This window comes from Mirounga leonina, unplaced genomic scaffold, assembly GCF_011800145.1.
Source record: "Mirounga leonina isolate KUSES-001 unplaced genomic scaffold, KU_Mleo_1.0 Mir_166, whole genome shotgun sequence".
Classification (NCBI taxonomy): Eukaryota; Metazoa; Chordata; class Mammalia; order Carnivora; family Phocidae; genus Mirounga; species Mirounga leonina.
Genome location: NW_023270418.1, coordinates 12,327,953 through 12,347,383, shown reverse-complemented (window position 1 = coordinate 12,347,383; position 19,431 = coordinate 12,327,953). Strand labels below are relative to the sequence as shown.

The 19,431-nt window shown below is 37.2% G+C and overlaps 1 protein-coding gene across 3 annotated transcripts in view; it reads right to left on the bottom strand.

Moving 5' to 3' along the window:
* The window catches only part of QSER1 (glutamine and serine rich 1), a 77,874-nt gene that overhangs the window by 40,919 nt on the left and 17,524 nt on the right, over window positions 1–19,431 (bottom strand). For all 3 annotated transcript variants that reach the window (XM_035012524.1, XM_035012522.1, XM_035012523.1), the window contains exons 2-3: window positions 2,305–2,417; window positions 1,769–1,930 (exon numbers count right to left, since the gene is read on the bottom strand). In XM_035012524.1, coding sequence (XP_034868415.1) covers window positions 1,769–1,930; window positions 2,305–2,417 — 275 coding nt within the window. The remainder of the gene's footprint in view (window positions 1–1,768; window positions 1,931–2,304; window positions 2,418–19,431) is intronic.

Here is a 19,431-nt window from a genome sequence, read left to right as displayed (position 1 = left end):
CTCAGGTCATGATCCCAGGCCCAGGGTCCTGGGATCGAGTCCCGCATCGGGCTCCTTGCTCCGTGGGAAGTCTGTTCTCCCTCTCCCACTCCCCCTGCTTGTGTTCCCTCTCTCACTGTCTCTCTCTCTGTCAAATAAAGTAAAAAAAAACTTTAAATTAAAAAATAATTTTTTGGGGCGCCTGGGTGGCTCAGTTGGTTAAGCGACTGCCTTCAGCTCAGGTCACGATCCTGGAGTCCCGGGATCGAGTCCCACATCGGACTCCCTGCTGAGCAGGAAGTCTGCTTCTCCCTCTGACCCTCCTCCCTGTCATGCTCTCTGTCTCTCATTCTCTAAAAAAAATAAAATAAAATAAAAATAAATAAATAATTTTTTTATTTAGAAAAATAGGGGAAAAAAGATTCTTTGGCCCTTTCAAAAACCTTCTCTCACTTCTTCCCATTAAAGGTCAAAAAAGTATTAGTACTATGAAGACAGAAAATAATATAGTTGCACTGAAAAGAATGAATAACACTTAAAATTTATGTTTAAAATAATACAATTATAGAAACTGGAACAGAAAATCTAAGGGGCGCCTGGGTGGCTCGGTCGTTAAGCGTCTGCCTTCAGCTCAGGTCATGGTCCCAGGGTCCTGGGATCAAGCCCTCCCTCGGGCTCCCTGCTCCACGGAAAGCCTGCTTCTCCCTCTCCCACTCCCCCTGCCTGTGTTCCCGCTCTCGCTGTGTCTATTTTTGTCAAATAAATAAATAAAATCTTAAAAAAAAAAAGAAAATCTAACTAAATATATATAATGTACAATTATTCCAGGAAGCAAAAAATGAAACTACTTTGTTTTATAATATTCTCTTTTATGTCACACTAAAACATTATCTCCTTGGAGCATATTGAAAAGCTCTATTAATGGAATTAATTCATGTAATATAAATTCATGTAACGGAATTTAGAGCAGAATGATAAAGTATTATTTCCTACCGCTACTACTTTAAAATATCTCCTCAAATATGCTATGACATTTCTTATTCTTTAGAACAAAACCTTAAAAAACCACCTAAATTTCCTGTCACCCTGAAAAAGGTAAAAACATATACAAATAACTTTGGGGGAGAAACAGTTGAAAAATGGAATGTATATATAAATAGGGAAAATACAATAGTATCAGCCTATACTGGCCTTTACTAAATAGTGATGGGATCTGTTCAATTCTGGATAATGTTACATAACTCTAATGATGAAATCAGTCCCAAGATTTTTTTTTACTATACTACCTACTCAGCCTAAAATCACGAAGATAAATTAATTTAATTGTTCACCAAAAAAAAAAAAAAAAGATAAATATGTGAGGTGATGGATTAACCAGATGGAGGGGGAATTTTCACAAGGTAAAGCACAGCAAATCACCACAATGTACACTTTAAACATCTGACAGTTTTATATGTCAATTAGATCTCAATAAAGCTGAAATGGAAAAATAAAAGAAACTGAATGTTTGCTTCTATTAAGTAGACAAGTAACCTTAACTTAAATTGCCAGATAAGAACTTTATATCTAGGGTTTATATTTAATAATTACCTTCTTCAACTTGTTAGTTTTCATCAGAGTGATAAATTTGAATTCTGTCCCATGTAAAATTGTGAAAAATTCCAGGTTTTAAAGTTCGCTGAAAAGTCAGCAATTACTCTCAGCCACACTACATAATGACAAGGCCATAAAAAGTGTATTTTTATCAGTATTTCATCTGGACTTAAAAATTCTGAAAACAAAGAATCACCTGTCTGCCAGGATGGAGCCCTGAATTGTGGTAAAAGAGTAGTTCCTGAAGAAGCAGCCTGAGCAGTTCGGGATTCAACAGCAGACAGAAAGTTCATCACTGAAGATTCTTTAGTGTTAGTGCTGGCGCTGTTCACACTAGTATCAAATATTCCAGAAAGACCTACATTTGAAGATAAAATAGATCATCAAGTAAAAATATGTATTAATATAAAATTGTTATTTTAAAAAGGAATCTCTGAAATTTGAGGCCAAAAGCTCTACAACCCTATACTGTTTTGAAATAGCAAACAGATACTAGTTTGACCAAGTATAGTTACAATTTAAAATCCCCAAAGATCTATGAAAAAAGATCTCCTCACCAATTATATAGATATTCTCTATCAGTAAAAGACAAAGCTTTTGATTTCATTTTCATTTTCACTTTTCCCACGGCTCCATTACGTCCTGCCCACATTCATAGCCCAATATGTGAAAACTGATTTTTCTTCTTAATCACTAAATGTAGCCAGATTCGTTTCATAAGAGCATTTTTACCAGTTGCCTGAGGTGTGGTAGCGTATCCAGGAAGCTGATGAGAGGCTGCAAAAGTCTGTCTCTGAAGGAGATCTGTTTCAGAGTGTGAGGAATGTCCTTCTTCATAGCTTAAACTAAAGGATAATAAAAAACAAGTGACCAAAAACACATAGCTCAAACAACAGGATCAAAACATCTCTAGGAGAGCAATTATCAAAAGTAGCAGAAGTCTTTGACTAAATTCCTGACCTACACATCAATAGATCAAACACGGTATGACAACACTGTCAAAATGGGGAAAATATACTGATGATACACTAGGAAGAAAAATTATGATGCATAGTATTTTCCTTAATTCAACTTGACTGCCTTTTACTGGGAGAGAAGTGACAGGGTATAGTAGGAAGAGCAATATCCTGAAAAACGGGACAGCTCAGTTCATTGTCCGAGTTCTACCTCTGGCTTACAGTGTGATTTCAGTAAGGGACTTAATTAATGTCAGACTAAATTTCTCATCTGTGTGAATGAAGGACTAGACAAAATAATCTCTTAAGACCCTCTAATTCTAACATTCTATGGAATATCAGATAATTCATATTAATTGATAATTAAAATAACTCACCTAGAAAATTTCAAGTTTGGACATTTTGAGAGTAATTCAGAACAAGATATTTTTTCTCCCCTTGATTTTTACTTTGACTATTTTAAACCCACAGAAAAATTGAAATAGTACAATGAAAAACTTATACCCGTTACTTAAGACTCAGTCATTGTTAACATTTTACCTTTGTTTTATTTTTCTTTATACACAGATATAAACACACACACACTTTTTTTATTAAACCACTTGAAAATAACTTGCAGACATGACACTACATCTTTAAATACTTCAGCTGTATCTCCTAGGAATCAGGCATTCTTCTGTACAGCCAATTATTATTATTAGACTTGAAGAAATTTAACTTTAAGTCAGTAATAGTATGTAATAGAGGTCATATTCCAATTTCCCAATTGTTGCCCAAATGTTTGGGATTTTTAAAGCTCGCTCTTTTTTTTTTTTAAGATTTTATTTATTATTTGACAGAGACACAGCAAGAGAGGGAACACAAGCAGGGGGACTGGGAGAGGGAGAAGCAGGCCTCCTGCTGAGCAGGGAGCCCGATGCAGGGCTTGATCCCAGGACCCTTGATCCCAGGACCCTGAGATCATGACCTGAGCCCAAGGCAGATGCTTAACGACTGAGCCACCCAGGTGCCCCTTAAGGCTCTTTCTATGTAGAACCCAATCAAGTCCAGAATTCCACTTGGTTATGTCTCTTTAAATTGAGAACAGTGCCTCTAATCCCAGATCCCTTTTGTCTTGATTTCATGGCACAGACTTGTTGTTGTTGAGGAATCCAAGTCAGCTGAATGTAGACTATCCCAAATTCTGGCTCTGTCTGATTGATTCCTCATGAGAAGTACGTAAGTGATATTTTGTACTTCTTATTGCATCAAATGAGGATGCACATGTCTGTCTGTCTCATTATTGGTGATGCTAAACTTGAAGTGGTTAAGGGACATCTGTCAGGTCTCTCCATGTAGTTGCTTTTTCTCCTTTGGAATGCAATTGTGAGGTGTTACTTTAAGATTGTAAATATCTTATGCCCAACAGCCAAAGGTTTCAGACACCATCCACTAATGATCTTTAATTCAATTATCACACTGGAGACTGGAATTGGTAGCTTTCTAATTACATCATTCTTTTAATATTTAAAAGGCAGTCTTCTTCTATAAAATAAAAATGAGCTTGCCCCCCTTTTCTCCCTCTCATGTACATGATATATATACTTGTATTTTCATATTTTTCAAAAGTGCATACATCTTACACTTCAAAAATGTATCATTGTAGACTTTTAAAAACTGAAGTATAGTTGACATATGAGTTTCAGGTGTACAACACAGTGATTCAACAATTATACACATTATGAAATGCTTACCATGACACATGTAGTTACCATCTGTCACCACACGTTATTACAATATTATTGACTATATTCCCTGCTAGGAACATTTGTATACAAGTCTCTCATGGACATATGTTTTCATTTCTCTTAAGTTAAATATCTAGGAGTGGAATTACAGGGTCATAAAATAGGTGCATGTACCTTTTTACATTACCATCAGTAATGAATCAACATTCCATTTTTGTTTTACATTCTGGTCATGACATGATGTTTTCAGTCTTCCTTTTTGAAAAGATTTATTTATTTATTTATTTGAGAGAGAGAGAGAGAGAGAGAGAGTATGAGTGGGAGGGGCTGAGAGAGGGGGAGAATCTCAAGCTGACTCTGTGCTTAGCGTGGAGTCTGACGCAGGGCTCAATCCCATGACCCTGAGATCATGATCTGAGCCGAAACCAAGAGTCAGCCACTTAACCAACTGCACCACCCAGGCACCCCATCAGTCTTTTTAATTTTAGCCATTCTAGGTAGGTACAGTAGTATCTCATCGTGGTTTAATTTGCATGTTCTTATAGGCTGATAGGCTATTCTTTCAGCTCCTCTTGTCAAGTTTGTTCCATTTTTTTGCCTTTAAAAAAAACGGGTTTAGTTAGCTCTCCTATTGGGTTTTAAGAGTTTTTCTTATATTCTGGATCCACATTTTTTGTCAGATGTATGTACTGTGAATGTTTTCTTCCAATTGAATGGCTCGCCTTTTTATTTTTTAGTGTCTTTAAATAAAAAGCTTTCATCAGTTAGTTTTATTGTGGTAAGAGCATTTACCATGAGATCTCTCCACTTAACAAAGCACGTGATACCTGCACTACATCCTACAGCAGAGCTCTAGAGCTTATTCATCTTGAACAACTGAAACTTTATAACCTTTGAACAACTCTCATTTCCCCGTTCCCCTAGCCTCTGGCAACCACCATCCCACTCTCTGCTTCTGAGTTTGACTAACAAGGTTTTAATTTTTGATTAACCTGATTATATTTTTTTTCTATAAAGTCACTGATATATTTACCTACATTTTCTTCAAGTTTTAATGTTTTAACTTTTATGTTTAGATCTATAAATTTTTTGAGATAAGGGTAAAGATTAACTTTTACATTTAGATCTATAAATTTTTTGAGATAAGGGTAAAGATTCATTTTTTAAACTTCAAAAATTAAGGTATAATTTGCATACAATAAAATTCACCCTTTCTAGTGTACAGGTCAGTGAGTTTGAATAAGTACATAAATACTGCAAAAACTAAGGGAGAGAACAGTCCCATCATTACAAAAGATTCCCCCTGCCCCTCGGTAGTGAACTCTTCCCACCATCTCCCAAGGATCTATTCTCTGTCCTTATTGTTTTGCCTTTTCCAAAATGTCGAATGAATAGTATCATTTAATATGTAGCCTTTTGTGTCTGGATAGTTTCAATTAGCTTAATGTCTTTGAGATTCATCCATGTTTTTATTTTATCAGTAATTCATTACATTTTATAGCTGAGCAGCATTCTGTTATATGGACGCATCAGAGGTTAGTGCTTTTATGAAACCCATTAAAAAGTTTAAGGACCGGGGCGCCTGGGTGGCTCAGTCGTTAAGCGTCTGCCTTCGGCTCGGGTCATGATCCCAGAGTCCTGGGATCGAGCCCCGCATCAGGCTCCCTGCTCAGCAGGAGGCCTGCTTCTCCCTCTCCCACTCCCCCTGCTTGTGTTCCCTCTCTCGCTGTCTCTCTATCAAATAAATAAATAAAATCTTAAAAAAAAAAAAGTTTAAGGACCTTTGGGTTCTTTCCTGTTTTTAGCAATTCTGAATAAAGGTGCCATAAACCTGTGCATAAGTTTCTGTGTGAAAATAAGGTTTCATTTCACTTGACTAAATACCTACGGGGGGATGGCTTAGTTACATGGTAATGTTGAACTTTAGAGAAACTGCCTATTTTCCAAAGTGGCTATCCTTTTTGCATTCCTCCAGTAATGTATGTGGTCTGACTCTGCATCCTCACTGGCACTAACTATTATCAATTTGTAAATTGTTTCTTTTCTTTTTAAAAATTTTAACCCTTCTAACTGGTGTGCAATGGTACGTCATTGTGTTTTTTTTTTTTTTTAAACATTTATTTGAGGGGGGAGGGACAGAGAGAGGGAGAGTGAGTCCTAAGCAGACTCCATGCTGAATGCAGGGCCCCATGTGGGGCTCAATCTCACAACCCTGAGATCATGACCTGAGCTGAAAACAAGAGTCAGCTGCTTAGCTGACTGTGCCACCCACGCGCCTCCTTCACTGTGGTTTTATTTTTATTTTTTTAAAAGATTTTATTTATTTATTTGACAGAGAGAGACAGCGAGAGAGGGAACACAAGCAGGCTGAGGGGGAGAACGAGAAGCAGGCTTCCCGCCGAGCAGGGAGCCCAATGCGGGGCTCGATCCCAGGACCCTGGGATCATGACCTGAGCCGAAGGCAGACGCTTAATGACTGAGCCACGCAGGCGCCCCTTCACTGTGGTTTTAATCTGTATTTCCTTAATAACTAAGAATGAAGAGCATCATTTGCTCGTCTACCATGCAGAAATCTTTGGTAAAATACCTACTCAAATCTTTTGCCTACTTTTTATTGGGTTGTTTGTTTTCTTATTATTGAGTTTCAGATTTTGCCTATTTGTTCTAGAATCAAATCCTTGGTGAGATATATGTTTTCCAAATATTTTCTCCCACTCTGTGGCTTTCATCCTTATAACAATGTAGTCAGAACAGAACCATTAAAAAAAAAATTTTTTTTAAGATTTTATTTATTTATTTGACAGAGAGAGACACAGCGAGAGAGGGAACACAAGCAAGGGGAGTGGGAGAGGGAGAAGCAGGCTTTCCGTGGAGCAGGGAGCCCGATGCGGGGCTCGATCCCAGGACTCTGGGATCATGACCTGAGCCGAAGGCAGACCCTTAACGACTGAGCCACCCAGGCCCCCTAGAACCATTTTTTTTTTAAGATTTTATTTTTAAGTAATCTCTACACCCAACCCAGGGCTCGAACTTAACAACCCCAAGATCAAGAGTCGCATGCTCCACTGACTGAGCTAGCCAGGCGCCCCTATGAATTGTATTTTTGCTGTTGTTGCTGAGAGATCTTTGCCTACTCCAATAGCTCAAAGATTTTCTCTTCTGATTCCTTCTGGAAGTTTTATAGTATTACTTTTTCCATTTAGGTCTATGATTCATTTGGAATTAATTTTTTGTACATGGTGTGAGGTAAGTCTTGGGATTCATTTTTTAAAAATTTGGGTATGCAATTGTCCCAGTACTCTATATTGAAAAAACTATCTTTTACCTATTGAATTGCCATGGCATCTCTTAAAAAAAAATCAACTAACCATATATTTGTGGTTCTCTTCTTAACTATTTTGCTATATCAATATGTTTGTTCTTAGGCCAATAACACACAGCCTGGTAAATGATTCATTCAGGTTGTACAAAATTCCAATCTTGTTCTTCAAAATTACTTTGGCCATGCCAGGTATTCTCATACAAATTTTAAAGTCAGCTTGTCAATTTCTACAAAAAAAATTTCACTGAATCTATATATACATCACAATTTGGGGAAAACTACCATTTTAAAAGTACTGAGTGTTCTAACCCATGAGTATATTTTATTTAGGTCTTTAATTTCTCTCAGCAGTCTTTTGTGGTGTTTAGTGCAAAATTCTTGCAAGTATTTTGTTAAATTTATCCCTAAGTTTCTCATTTTTCTTTTTGTTCTAAATTTTTAAAAAAATTACAGCTTTATTAATATGTAATTCACATACCTTAAAGGTCATCCTTTTAAAGTTTACAAATCAGTGCATTTTTAGAATATTCAAGTTATGCAACCAGAACCATAATCTAATTTTAGAGCATTCTCATTGCCTCAAAAATAAACCGGTACCCATTAGTATCACTCTGCATATCCCCCTCCATCCAACCCCTGGCAATCCCTCAACTACTTTCTGTCTCTATGTATTTGCCTACTCAAAACATTTCACAAAAATGGAATCATATTATGTGGGCCTTCTGTGACTTTGTTCACTTAGTAGAATGTTTTCAAGGTTCATCTATGTTACAAAATGGATATAACAGTAGTTCATTCCATTTTATGGCTGAACAATATCCCATTGTATAGACATACATTTTGTTTAGCTATTTATAAGTTGATGGACATTTGGGTTGTTTCCACTGTTTGGCTATTATGAGTTATGCTGCTATGAACAATCGTGAACAAGTTTTTGTGTGGATGTATGTTTTCTCTTGGGTATATACCTAGGAGTGGAATTTTTTAATCATATGACAACTCAAACATGTTCAACATTTTAAAGAATGGCCAACCAAAATGGCTGTACCATTTTACATTCCCACCAGCAATGGTTAAGGATTACAATTTCTCAACATCTTTGCTGATACTTCTTACAGCCTGTGTTGTTATTATAACAGCCATCCTAATAGGTGTGAAATGGTACCTCATTGTGGCTTTGATCTGCATTTACCTAATGATGTTGAACATCTTTTTTTTTTTTTTTTTTAAGACTTATTTATTTGTGGGGGCGCCTGCGTGGCTCAGTTGGTTAAGAATCTATCTTTGGCTCAGGTCATGATCCCAGGGTCCTGGGATTGAGTCCCGCATCAGGCTCCTTGCTCAGTGGGGAGCTTGCTTCTCCCTCTCCCTGCCATTCCCCGCTTGTGCTCTATCAAATAAATAAATAAATAAAATCTTAAAAAAAAAGATTTGAGAGAGAGAGAGCATGCAAGGGACAGCAGGAGAGAATCCTCAAGCAGACCCCTGCCGAATGGGGAGCCCAATGCAGGGCTCAATACCATGACCCTGAGATCATGACCTGAGCGATATCAACAGTCGGATGTTTAACTGATTGAGCCACCCAGATACCCCCATTTTGAATTAATTTTTGTACATAGTGTAAGGTAGGAGTCTAACTTTATTCTTTTGCTATTCATTTTGAATATAATTTGAAATTCTTTAATAATAAACAACTAAATAGCCAGCTGTTATTTTCAAAATATTCTTACCATTTTATCTGCTTTTCAAATCATCATAGCAATCATGCTTTATATTAAAACAATCTAGGGGTGCCTGGTTGGCTCAGTTGGTTAAGCATCTGCCTTGGGCTCAGGTTGTGATCCTGGGGTCCTGGGACCGAGCCCTGTGTTGGGGCTCCCTGCTCAGCAGGTAGTCTGCTTCCCTCTCTCTCTCTGCCCCTCCCCCCTGTTTGTGTGCACTCTCTCTCTCTCAAATAAAATCTTTTTATTTTTATTTTTTTTATTTTTTATTTTAAAAAAGATTTTATTTATTTATTTGACAGACACAGTGAGAGAGGGAACACAAGCAGGGGGAGTGGGAGAGGGAGAAGCAGACTTCCCGCAAAGCAGGGAGCCCGATGTGGGGCTCGATCCCAGGACCCTGGGATCATGACCTGAGCCGAAGACAGATGCTTAACGACTGAGCCACCCAGGCGCCCCTCAAATAAAATCTTTTTAAAAAATTAAAAAATAAAACAATCTACACACATATATTTCCTTGTCCTGTCAGCTGATGGAGCCTAGAAATGAAGACTCCCCAATTGCAAAGAGCATACTTCTTACCCAGATAATGGCTCCTAATACCATACTTCAAGAAAAAGGAACCAGTGCTCCTTGAAGAAATGGTTGGGTCATTCTAGTACTGGGACAGGAAATATAAAAGATATGAATCTGGAGCATCTTATAGTACCACAAAATAAGAAGGGGCTCAGGAAAAAAAAAAAGAAAGAAGGATGGGGGAAAACCCCTACATTTACAAGGGCATGTTAAGGGGTAAAAAAATAAATAAATAAAAACAACAATGGCATGTCAAGGGGACAGAGAAGCCAATTAGAAGAGCTCCTAATGGCAAAAGCTGGAAGATTTTAACCCTTATAAAAATCTGATGTGAAGTCACTAAGGTTTGTTGACATTGATTATTTAAAAAAAAATTTTTTTTTAAAGATTTTATTTATTTATTTGAGAGAGAGAATGAGACAGAGAGAGAGAGCATGAGATGGAGGATCAGAGGGAGAAGCAGACTCCCTGCCGAGCAGGGAGCCCGATGTGGGACTCGATCCCGGGACTCCAGGATCATGACCCGAGCCGAAGGCAGTCGCTCAACCAACTGAGCCACCCAGGCGCCCTATTTTAAAATTTTTTTAACAAGTTTATGGTTTTGGATTTTTTTTTCAATACTAATCTCTACACCCAACATGGGGCTAGAACTCATGACCCCAAGATTAAGAGTCACATGCTCAGGGTACCTGAGTGGCTCAGTAGGTTGAGCATCTAAGTCTTGATTTCAGCTCAGGTCATGATCTCAGGGTCCAGGGATTGAGCCCAGTGGTGGGCTCTGTGCCTTGGCAGGGAGTCTGCTTGTGGATTCTCTCCCTCTGGCCCTCCACCACTCATGTTCACACTATATCTCTCTAAAAAATGAATAAATAATCTTAAAAATAAAAAAAGTCACACGCTCTTCCAACTGAGCCAGCCAGGCGCCATGACGTTGTTTATTGCTTTAAACAAAAGCCAGATTTTTAAAGTTTTTAAAAGATTTTTTTTTTTGAGAATTTTAAGTAATCTCTATGCCCAATGTGGGCCTTGAATGCATGACTCCGAGATCAAGAGTCACATGCTCTATTGACTCAACCAGCCAGGAGTCCCACAAAAGCCAAATTTAAAAAAAAAAAAAGATCATCCTGGAAAAAAAAAAACCATATCTCAAAACATGGTCAACAAATTCCCGTATTTGAGCCAATGTAAGATCTCTTTTGAATACATGTTCATTTATTTAATATAGGACTTAACCTGCTATAGTCCTTCCTCACCTCCAAGGCCTGGATGGGTAGTAGGGAGAAAGAGAGAACTTATACTATCCCCATACATACTCTAAAAATTACAGGAGCTAAGGCCTAGAGAAGAGGAAGGAGCCGAGAGACAAGAGTCACAATTGTTTTAATCTTCACACTCCCAGACCAGCATGAAACTTCAATCTTCTATCCCCTCTCCACACACTCAAACTAGGGGAGATTCAGTGTTGATGATAAGAAGGATCAGAATTTTGCAGGTGGTAGTATCATCTTCCTTCAGTTGCTGTCACTTAAATGCCAAATTAAAAACTGATATTTTCCTAAAAATTAAAATGAACCAAGATTAGTTATTCAGTTACTACCCTCTACCTTAAATCTGAACATTTTTTCCCTAAGCTTCTTAATTTAATTAATTAATTTTTTTGAGAGGAGGAGAGAGATGGTGGGGGGGGGGAGAGGCAGAGGGAGAAAGAATCCCAAGTAGGCTCCACGCCCAGCGCCAAGCCTCCTTCTCACGACCCTGAGATCATGGCCTGAGCCAAAATCAAGAGTCAGATGCTTAACTGACTAAGCCACCCACATGCCCCTATACTTCTTAATTTTAATTTGTTTAGCAAGAAAATTAAGTCTTGGGGCGCCTGGGTGGCTCAGTCGTTAAACGTCTGCCTTCGGCTCCGGTCATGATCCCAGGGTCCTGGGATCGAGCCCCGCATCAGGCTCCTTGCTCAACAGGAAGCCTGCTTCTCCCTCTTCCACTCCCCGCTGCTTGTGTTCCCTTTCTCGCTGTGTCTCTCTGTCAAATAAATAAATAAAATCTTAAAAAAAAAAAAAAAAAAGAAAATTAAGTCTTAAGGCAGATGAGAAACCGGAGACAAAAAATCTCATCTAAATGACAGTTTGTGCAGTGATGATATAGGATCGTAAGAAAAAAAGGTTTTTGAATGTGTTACTGAGAATAAGCTATCTTATGGTTTATATCCTGATAGTCATAACATACAAATCTACTCCTTGGGTAGCATACTCTTATGTCCATAGTAGCTAAGAAACACATTCCAAGTTTTAAAATCAATTAGCAAAAGTTCCATGAAATATGTTAAATCCCAGGGAAACAAGCCAGGACTTGCACACAAGTAATAAATTACTTAAGCACTGAATGAATGATTTTGCCTTATGTAGTCCTATTTAGTTTTTAAAGATTTATTTATTTATTTTAGAGAGAGAGAGAGAGAGAGAGCAAGGCAGGGAGCGGCAGAAGGAGGGGGGGAGAGAGTCTCAAGCAAATTCTGCGCTGAGCAGGGAGCCCAACACAGGGCTCGATCCCATGACCCTGAGATCATGACCTGAGCCAAACCATGAGTCAGACACTCAATGGATTGTACCACCCAGGCACCCCACCTTAAGTAGCCCTATATTACTCTCTTCTCAGTGTTAAAAGAGTTTGGCCACTGAAGCTATAGATATTCTGGTATAATAAGAACAAAATTCTCTTTAAGCTTTGAAAATATGGTTTTAAACTTTTCATAGTTGAGAAAGATAAAAACCCTGGATTGGAAATTAGGAGGCCCCAATTTCAGTCCTGATTCTGCAAACAACACTAGAAGACTTTCAGCAAAACATGTAATCTTGTAGAATCTTCATTTTCCTATTTATGAAACCTAATGCTCTTTGTATTAACTCATATTCTGAGTCAAGCTAAATATTTTTACTTCATCTATCATACAGTATTTATGCTTTAGTATAAAATCTGTCTTCAAAATTGAGTACAGAGATAAATCACACAGAGTTCATGTAATTAACTTTCCTTGTGGAACTCTACCATGCCTGTCCCACTCATACCTAAGTGTCAAGTATTTTATGTTAGCTAATCATAGTCTGAGAATTAAGAACAAAAACCTGAAATATAAGAATAATCAGCCCCTGGGTGGCTCAGTCAGTTAGGCATCCGACTCTTGATCTTAGCTTAGGTCTTTTTTTTTCTTTGAGAGAACGTGTGCACGTGTGTGGAGGGGGTGGACAAGGATGTGGAGAAACTAGAACCCTCATATGTTGCTGGTGGGAATGTAAAATGGTGCAGCCACTTTGGAAAACAATTTAGTAGTTCTTCAAAACGTTTAACACAGAATTACCATAAAGACCCAACAATTCCATTACTAGGTATCTACCCAAGGAAAACGAAACATATGTTCAAATATTTTTATGCAAATGTTCACAGCAGCATTATTTGCAAAAGCCAAAAAGTGAAAACAACCAAATATACATCAACTAGTGAATGGATAAACAAAATGAGCTACATCTATGCAATGGAATATTATTCTGCTATTAAGTACTTATAGTATTGATACATGCTACAACATGGATGAATCTCTAAAATATTATGCTTAGTCACAAAATCCAAACACAAAAGAACATGTATTTTATTATTTCATTTATATGAAATGCCCAGAAAAGACAAATCTAAACAGACAGAAAATGGATTAATGCCTAGGGCTAGGGGTGAGAATGAGGAGTGATTATAAATGGGCACAAGGTTTCTTTTTAGGGTAATGAAAAGGTAGGAAGATTAGACTGTGATGATGTAAATATACTAGAAATCACTATATATGATATAGGAGAATTTTACGGTGTGTAAATTAAATCTCAATAAAGCTGTTAATTTAAAAAAAGAAAGATGGAAGAATCTGGCTTAGATTCACTATCTCTAAGGAAATGGGCAATGTATAGCTTGAGACTTCATTTGCTCATTTGTAAATGAGCACAGGTAACTCCTATTCACTGTATCACGTAGGCTCTTTAGGGCCATTAGAAGTGGGTTCTGTAGAATATCAGCAGGCATAAAAGAGGAGTCTGAGTCTTATTTGCCCAATCTCTCCATCCCAACCATGATTCCAGCCAAGCCGCATCCCTCTACAACTATAGCTCCTTCTGGGCTCCAATAACTTGTAGCCCCACCCCTTCATGGGCCTAGATGTGGCTTCACACAGCTACAACTCATTCAAAGTCTCATTAACCTTTTTTGGTTCCCTTAACCCTGCCCCCAACTGTAAAACTGAGCCCCTCATTAACATGAATCAAAGGAATAAAATTATGTTTCAGGTAGGGCCCTTAACTGATAATTAGTGTAAAGGAAGTACAATTGGTACTTTGTACCAACAAATTATTGTTTTTTTTTTTTTTAAAGATTTTATTTATTTGTCAGAGACACGGTGAGAGAAGGAACACAAGCAGGGGGAGTGGGAGAGGGAGAAGCAGGCTTCCTGCCAAGCAGGGAGCCCGATGTGGGACTCGATCCCAGGACCCTGGGATCATGACCTGATCCGAAGGCAGACGCTTAATGACTGAGCCACCCAGGCACCCCACCAATGAGTTATTGTTAAAACAAGTATGATTTGTTGAGATAAGTAAATTTAACTGTTCCATACATCTTTAATGATCTTTACCAAAACAATCTTATTTCATTTTGTACAAATGATACACTAAGGTTGGTTAAACAGGTGTTTTTCTTTTCACTAAGAAGGTGAAATGAAGACTAGTATGGTATTTCCTGCCTAGTGGTGTGGTAGAGCATATTCAAAACTCAGTCTATCAGTTCCAAATATCATTCACACAAAGAGAGACAGATTTTGGCATTTGTAACAGATGCCCAAGAGAAACGATGCCAAAGTCAAGGCTATGAAGAGTTTCCGTCTGTTGTTCTGTCAGGAAATAAATGAAATGTGATGGTGATGTGGCATATGCTTGGCTATGTTCATAACAAGAGACACCACAGCCTGGGCTGGACACTATTCCAAAATTCCATTTCATCATCTTCCTTTTTCATTTCTTTCATCACCTGCATTACTGACCTTTCCTTTGAACAAAGACAAAATTTTCAGACCCAACTTTTCCCATCTCCAGTATTTTTCTGGAACACTTTTCTTTTAGAAGAAATACATCTGTATGGCTACATGCAGAAGAATGAAACTGGACCAGTTTCTCAGGCCATACATAAAAATAAACTCAAATCTATTAAAGACCTAAACATTAAGACACGAAACCATAAAACTCCTGAAAGAAAACATAGGCAGTAAACTTCTAGACATCAGCCTTAGCAATATTCTTCTGGATTGGTCTCCTTAGGCAAGGGAAACAAAAGCAAAACTAAACAACTGGGACTATATCAAACTAGTAAGCTTTTGCACAGCAAAGGAAACCATCCACAAAACAAAAGAGCAATCTACTGACTTATGAGAAGATATCTGCAAATGACATATCCAATAAGGAGTTAATATCCAAAATATATAAAGAACTCATACAAGACCAAAAAATCAAACAATCCAGCTAAAAAATAAACAGAGGACCCAAATAGACATTTTCCCAAAGAAGACATATAGATGGCCAACAGACACATGAAAAGATGCTCAACATCACTAATCATCAGGGAAATGCATATCAAAGTCACAATGAGATTATCACCTCACACCAGTCAGAACGGCTAGAATTAAATAGACAAGAAATACACAATGTTGGCAAGGATGTGGAGAAAAGGGACTGTTGGTAGGAATGTAAACTGGTGCAGCCACTGTGGAAAACAGTATGGAGGTTCCTCAAGAAATTAAAAATATCATACAGTCTAGTAATGACAGTTACTAGTCTAGTCATGACAATCTATTGACAAGAAATACACAATTTAATAATTCTACTTCTGGGTATTTACCCAAAGAAAACTAAAACACTAATTCAAAAAGATATATGCACCCCCATGTTTACTGCAGCATTATTTACAAAAGTCAAGATATGGAAGTAACCTAAATGTCCCTCCATAGATGAATGGAAAAAGATGCGGTATGTGTATTTACACAATAAAATATTCAGCCATAAAAATGAAATCTTCCCATTTGCAACAACATGGATGGACCAAGAGGATATTATACTAAGTGAAATGTTAGAGAAAGACAAATACCATATTTTACTTATATGTGACATCTAAAAACAAAACAATCAAAAAATAGAAATTAGGCCATAAATACAGAGAACTGGTAGTTGCCAAAGGGGAGGGCGGTTGGGAAAGGGGCAAAATAGGTGAAGGGGATTAAGAAGCACAAACTTCCAGGGGCACCTGGGTGGCTCAGTTGGTTAGCCATCCAACTCTTGCTTTTGGCTCAGGTCATGGTCTCTGGGTCCTGGGACCCAGCCCCGGGATGGGCTTGTGCTGGGTGTGGAGCCTGCTTGGGATTCTCTCTTCCACTCCCTCTGCCCTGCCCCCCCCCACACGGTCTTTCTCTCTCTCTCAAAAAATAAAATACATAAAATAAATAAGTCACAGGGATGACTAGAACAGCATAGGGAATACAGTCAGTAATACTGCAATAACTTTGTATAGGGACAGATGGTAACTACACTTATCATGGTAAACGTTTCAAAATGTACATAAATGTCAAATCACTATGTTGTACACCTGAAACTCATATAATACTGTATGTCAACTATACTTGAATTAAAAAAAATTTAAAAAGAAAACCAGGGGGGAAAAACCCAAATACATCTGTCAAAGCAAATTATTTTGTGATTCAAATTGTTGCAATGTATTAACCACTACTAATGTCCAGACATTAACATATTCATTTAAGAGGTAGACAAAAATGGTCATGTGGGCCCTGCATGATTATATCTCGTTTCAGGCTCTGAAGAAATTACTAGAAATGAACAAGCATGCAGCTGGTTATTTCTCACAACACATAACATAGTTCAAATTTCCAGGATTCAAATGTGTAGGTGCCATGAAATGTTTTTTATTTTATTTTATTTATTTTTAAAGATTTTATTTATTTATTTGACATAGAGAGACACAGCGAGAGAGGGAACACAAGCAGGGGGAGTGGGAGAGGGATAAGCAGGCTTCCCCCTGAGCAGGGAGCTGGATGCGGGGTTCGATCCCAGAACCCTGGGATCATGACCTGAGCCAAAGGCAGATGCTTAACAACTGAGCCACCCAGGCGCCCTAAATGTTTTTTATTTTAGCTTCTTCACTGTATTTTTTTGTTTGTGGCCTAGTTCCCTTACCAAATTAAATCTCTTCCTTTTATGAGAAACTAGTACAGCTGAATTTTTACTGTACCACAATTTTGTTCACTATTGACATGGTCTAGGATTTCTGGCATTAGGTAAGTCAAGTCTGTCTAAAGATACACATTTATCATAACAATTCACATTTATATACCTTTGATTTCTAGACAAACATTTATACACCTTTGATTTAATCTAAGAACCTAATAATATTTTATAGAGTAGAGAAAAAGATTTTCAGGTGAATCAAAATCCAAAGTTACAATATTCACTTTGATACTCAATATACTATTTTTTCTTCTCTACAAATTTTAATAAAAATTAACTGAAAATTTTCTATAAGCTCAAAAGTTTTGCTACTTCTGTTTCCTTAAGGATATTTCCAGAAATTTGTAAGCCCATTAACCAAAGACTTATAAAACCACTACTATTTTATATCATTGTAATTGCATTATATTATTTATACTATCTTAAGACTGATTTAGATACCAAAGCAGGTAGAATGCTTAGGCTGCCTTAAAATATCCTACATATTATAGTTATGTTAAAAAAAATTTTTTAAGTGTATCTTTCAGAGACATACTATGGTTGAAAGAGATACACACATAGCCTGAAATTTGCTTTGAAATAATACAAAATAAATACAAAGTAGGGAGAGAAAGTAGGTGGGGGTATATATGAAACAAGATTGAGCATGTGTTGAAGTTTTTAAAGCTGGCTAATGAATAAGTAGGGGTCATTGTATCATTCTCTCTAAATGTGTTTGGTTGGAAATTTTCCTTAATAAAACTGTTATTGTCTGTAGTAGAAAAAATAAACTTCCAAGTGGCTAATTCACATTCTGGACTACTGGTTCACAAAAATGATTAATGCAAAGGAAGAAAGTATAATAAACATTAAAGGAAAGGCATACCCCATATTTTGAAACAATAGGTAAAAACAATTTTATAATTTATAAGATTACTATCTTAAAAATTTTTATAAACATGTCTGTTAAGTGTGAATAACATTCATACTCACTCCAAAGCATACTTTATGAGGATGATGCTAAAATGACCATAAGGTGCACAACAGATCAAGGTTAATTAGCTAATATACCAGATTAGCTTTTAATAGCACGTTTGAAACCATCATCTCCTATGCTATATTAAAACATAATTTATAAGTCTTAGAAACAATTAATCATTGCATGTTACAAAGGATCAGACTGAGCCCAAACTTGCTCTTGTTAAAAAAAAAAAAAGGTAATACAGAGATATTAAACAATGACAAAACACCATCTCCAGTTTTGTTTTCTGTGTAGCCACAGTTCTACTTATATCCTATCCTTCCAAATTGTTCACACTTTTATTTTTGGCATTTTTCTACTAGACCCTTTGTGGCTCTGGGCAAATCAAACTTTGACTTAGTCTAATGTCTATTTAAGTGAAAATACTACCAGTTGCTTTACCAGAGTAATATTCATTTTCCAGTTTGCTCAATATGAGAAATGTTTTAAAATGTTAAGCCATTTAATTTAAGCAGATCCAAGCAAAAGTATTTTAGCTTATCCACATTTTTGTGTTTGTCATGCTTCATTGGGTTAGACAAATCTGGTCTCAAGTTATTTAAATAGGATCAGTCATCACACAGTAATGAGAATGATGAAGTCATATGAAAATTTCATTATTTTATGCTTAGTTATACCCCATAAATGCCTACAGGCCTACCAACATAGGACAAGCTACATGGTCAGAATTCCTAAAGAACTTTAAACTTACGGAAGCCAAGTTTAAATCTGAATATGAGATAACAAGTCAAAGCAGAATATATGCCAGCATTAAATATATTCTTTTTAAAAAAGATTTATTTATTTTAGAGAGAGGGAGAGTATGCATGTGCACAAGTGGGGGAAGGGGCAGAGGGAGAGAATCTTCAAGCCGACTCCCTGCTGAGCATGGAGCCCAAAGCAGGGCCGGATCTCACGACCCATGAGATCATGACCTGAGCCAAGACTTATTGAAGTACCCTGCTTCTCACTGTAAAATATTTCTTCTCTTTTCAAAAGATTACTGCCTTCAAGAGTTGGATGCTTAAGCGACTGAGCCACCCACGGTGTCCCAGAATTAATTATTCATTAGTAAATCATTATTTACAAGGTTACTATATGATGGATACATAGCAGGAAAAACCCCAACTGCTCAAGGTAGACTGTCAAGAAACACCCAAGTTGGTGAAGATGGACCAACAATAAAAAAGCACAGAGAAATATTTAATATCAAGGATTGATGAGTGCTATGA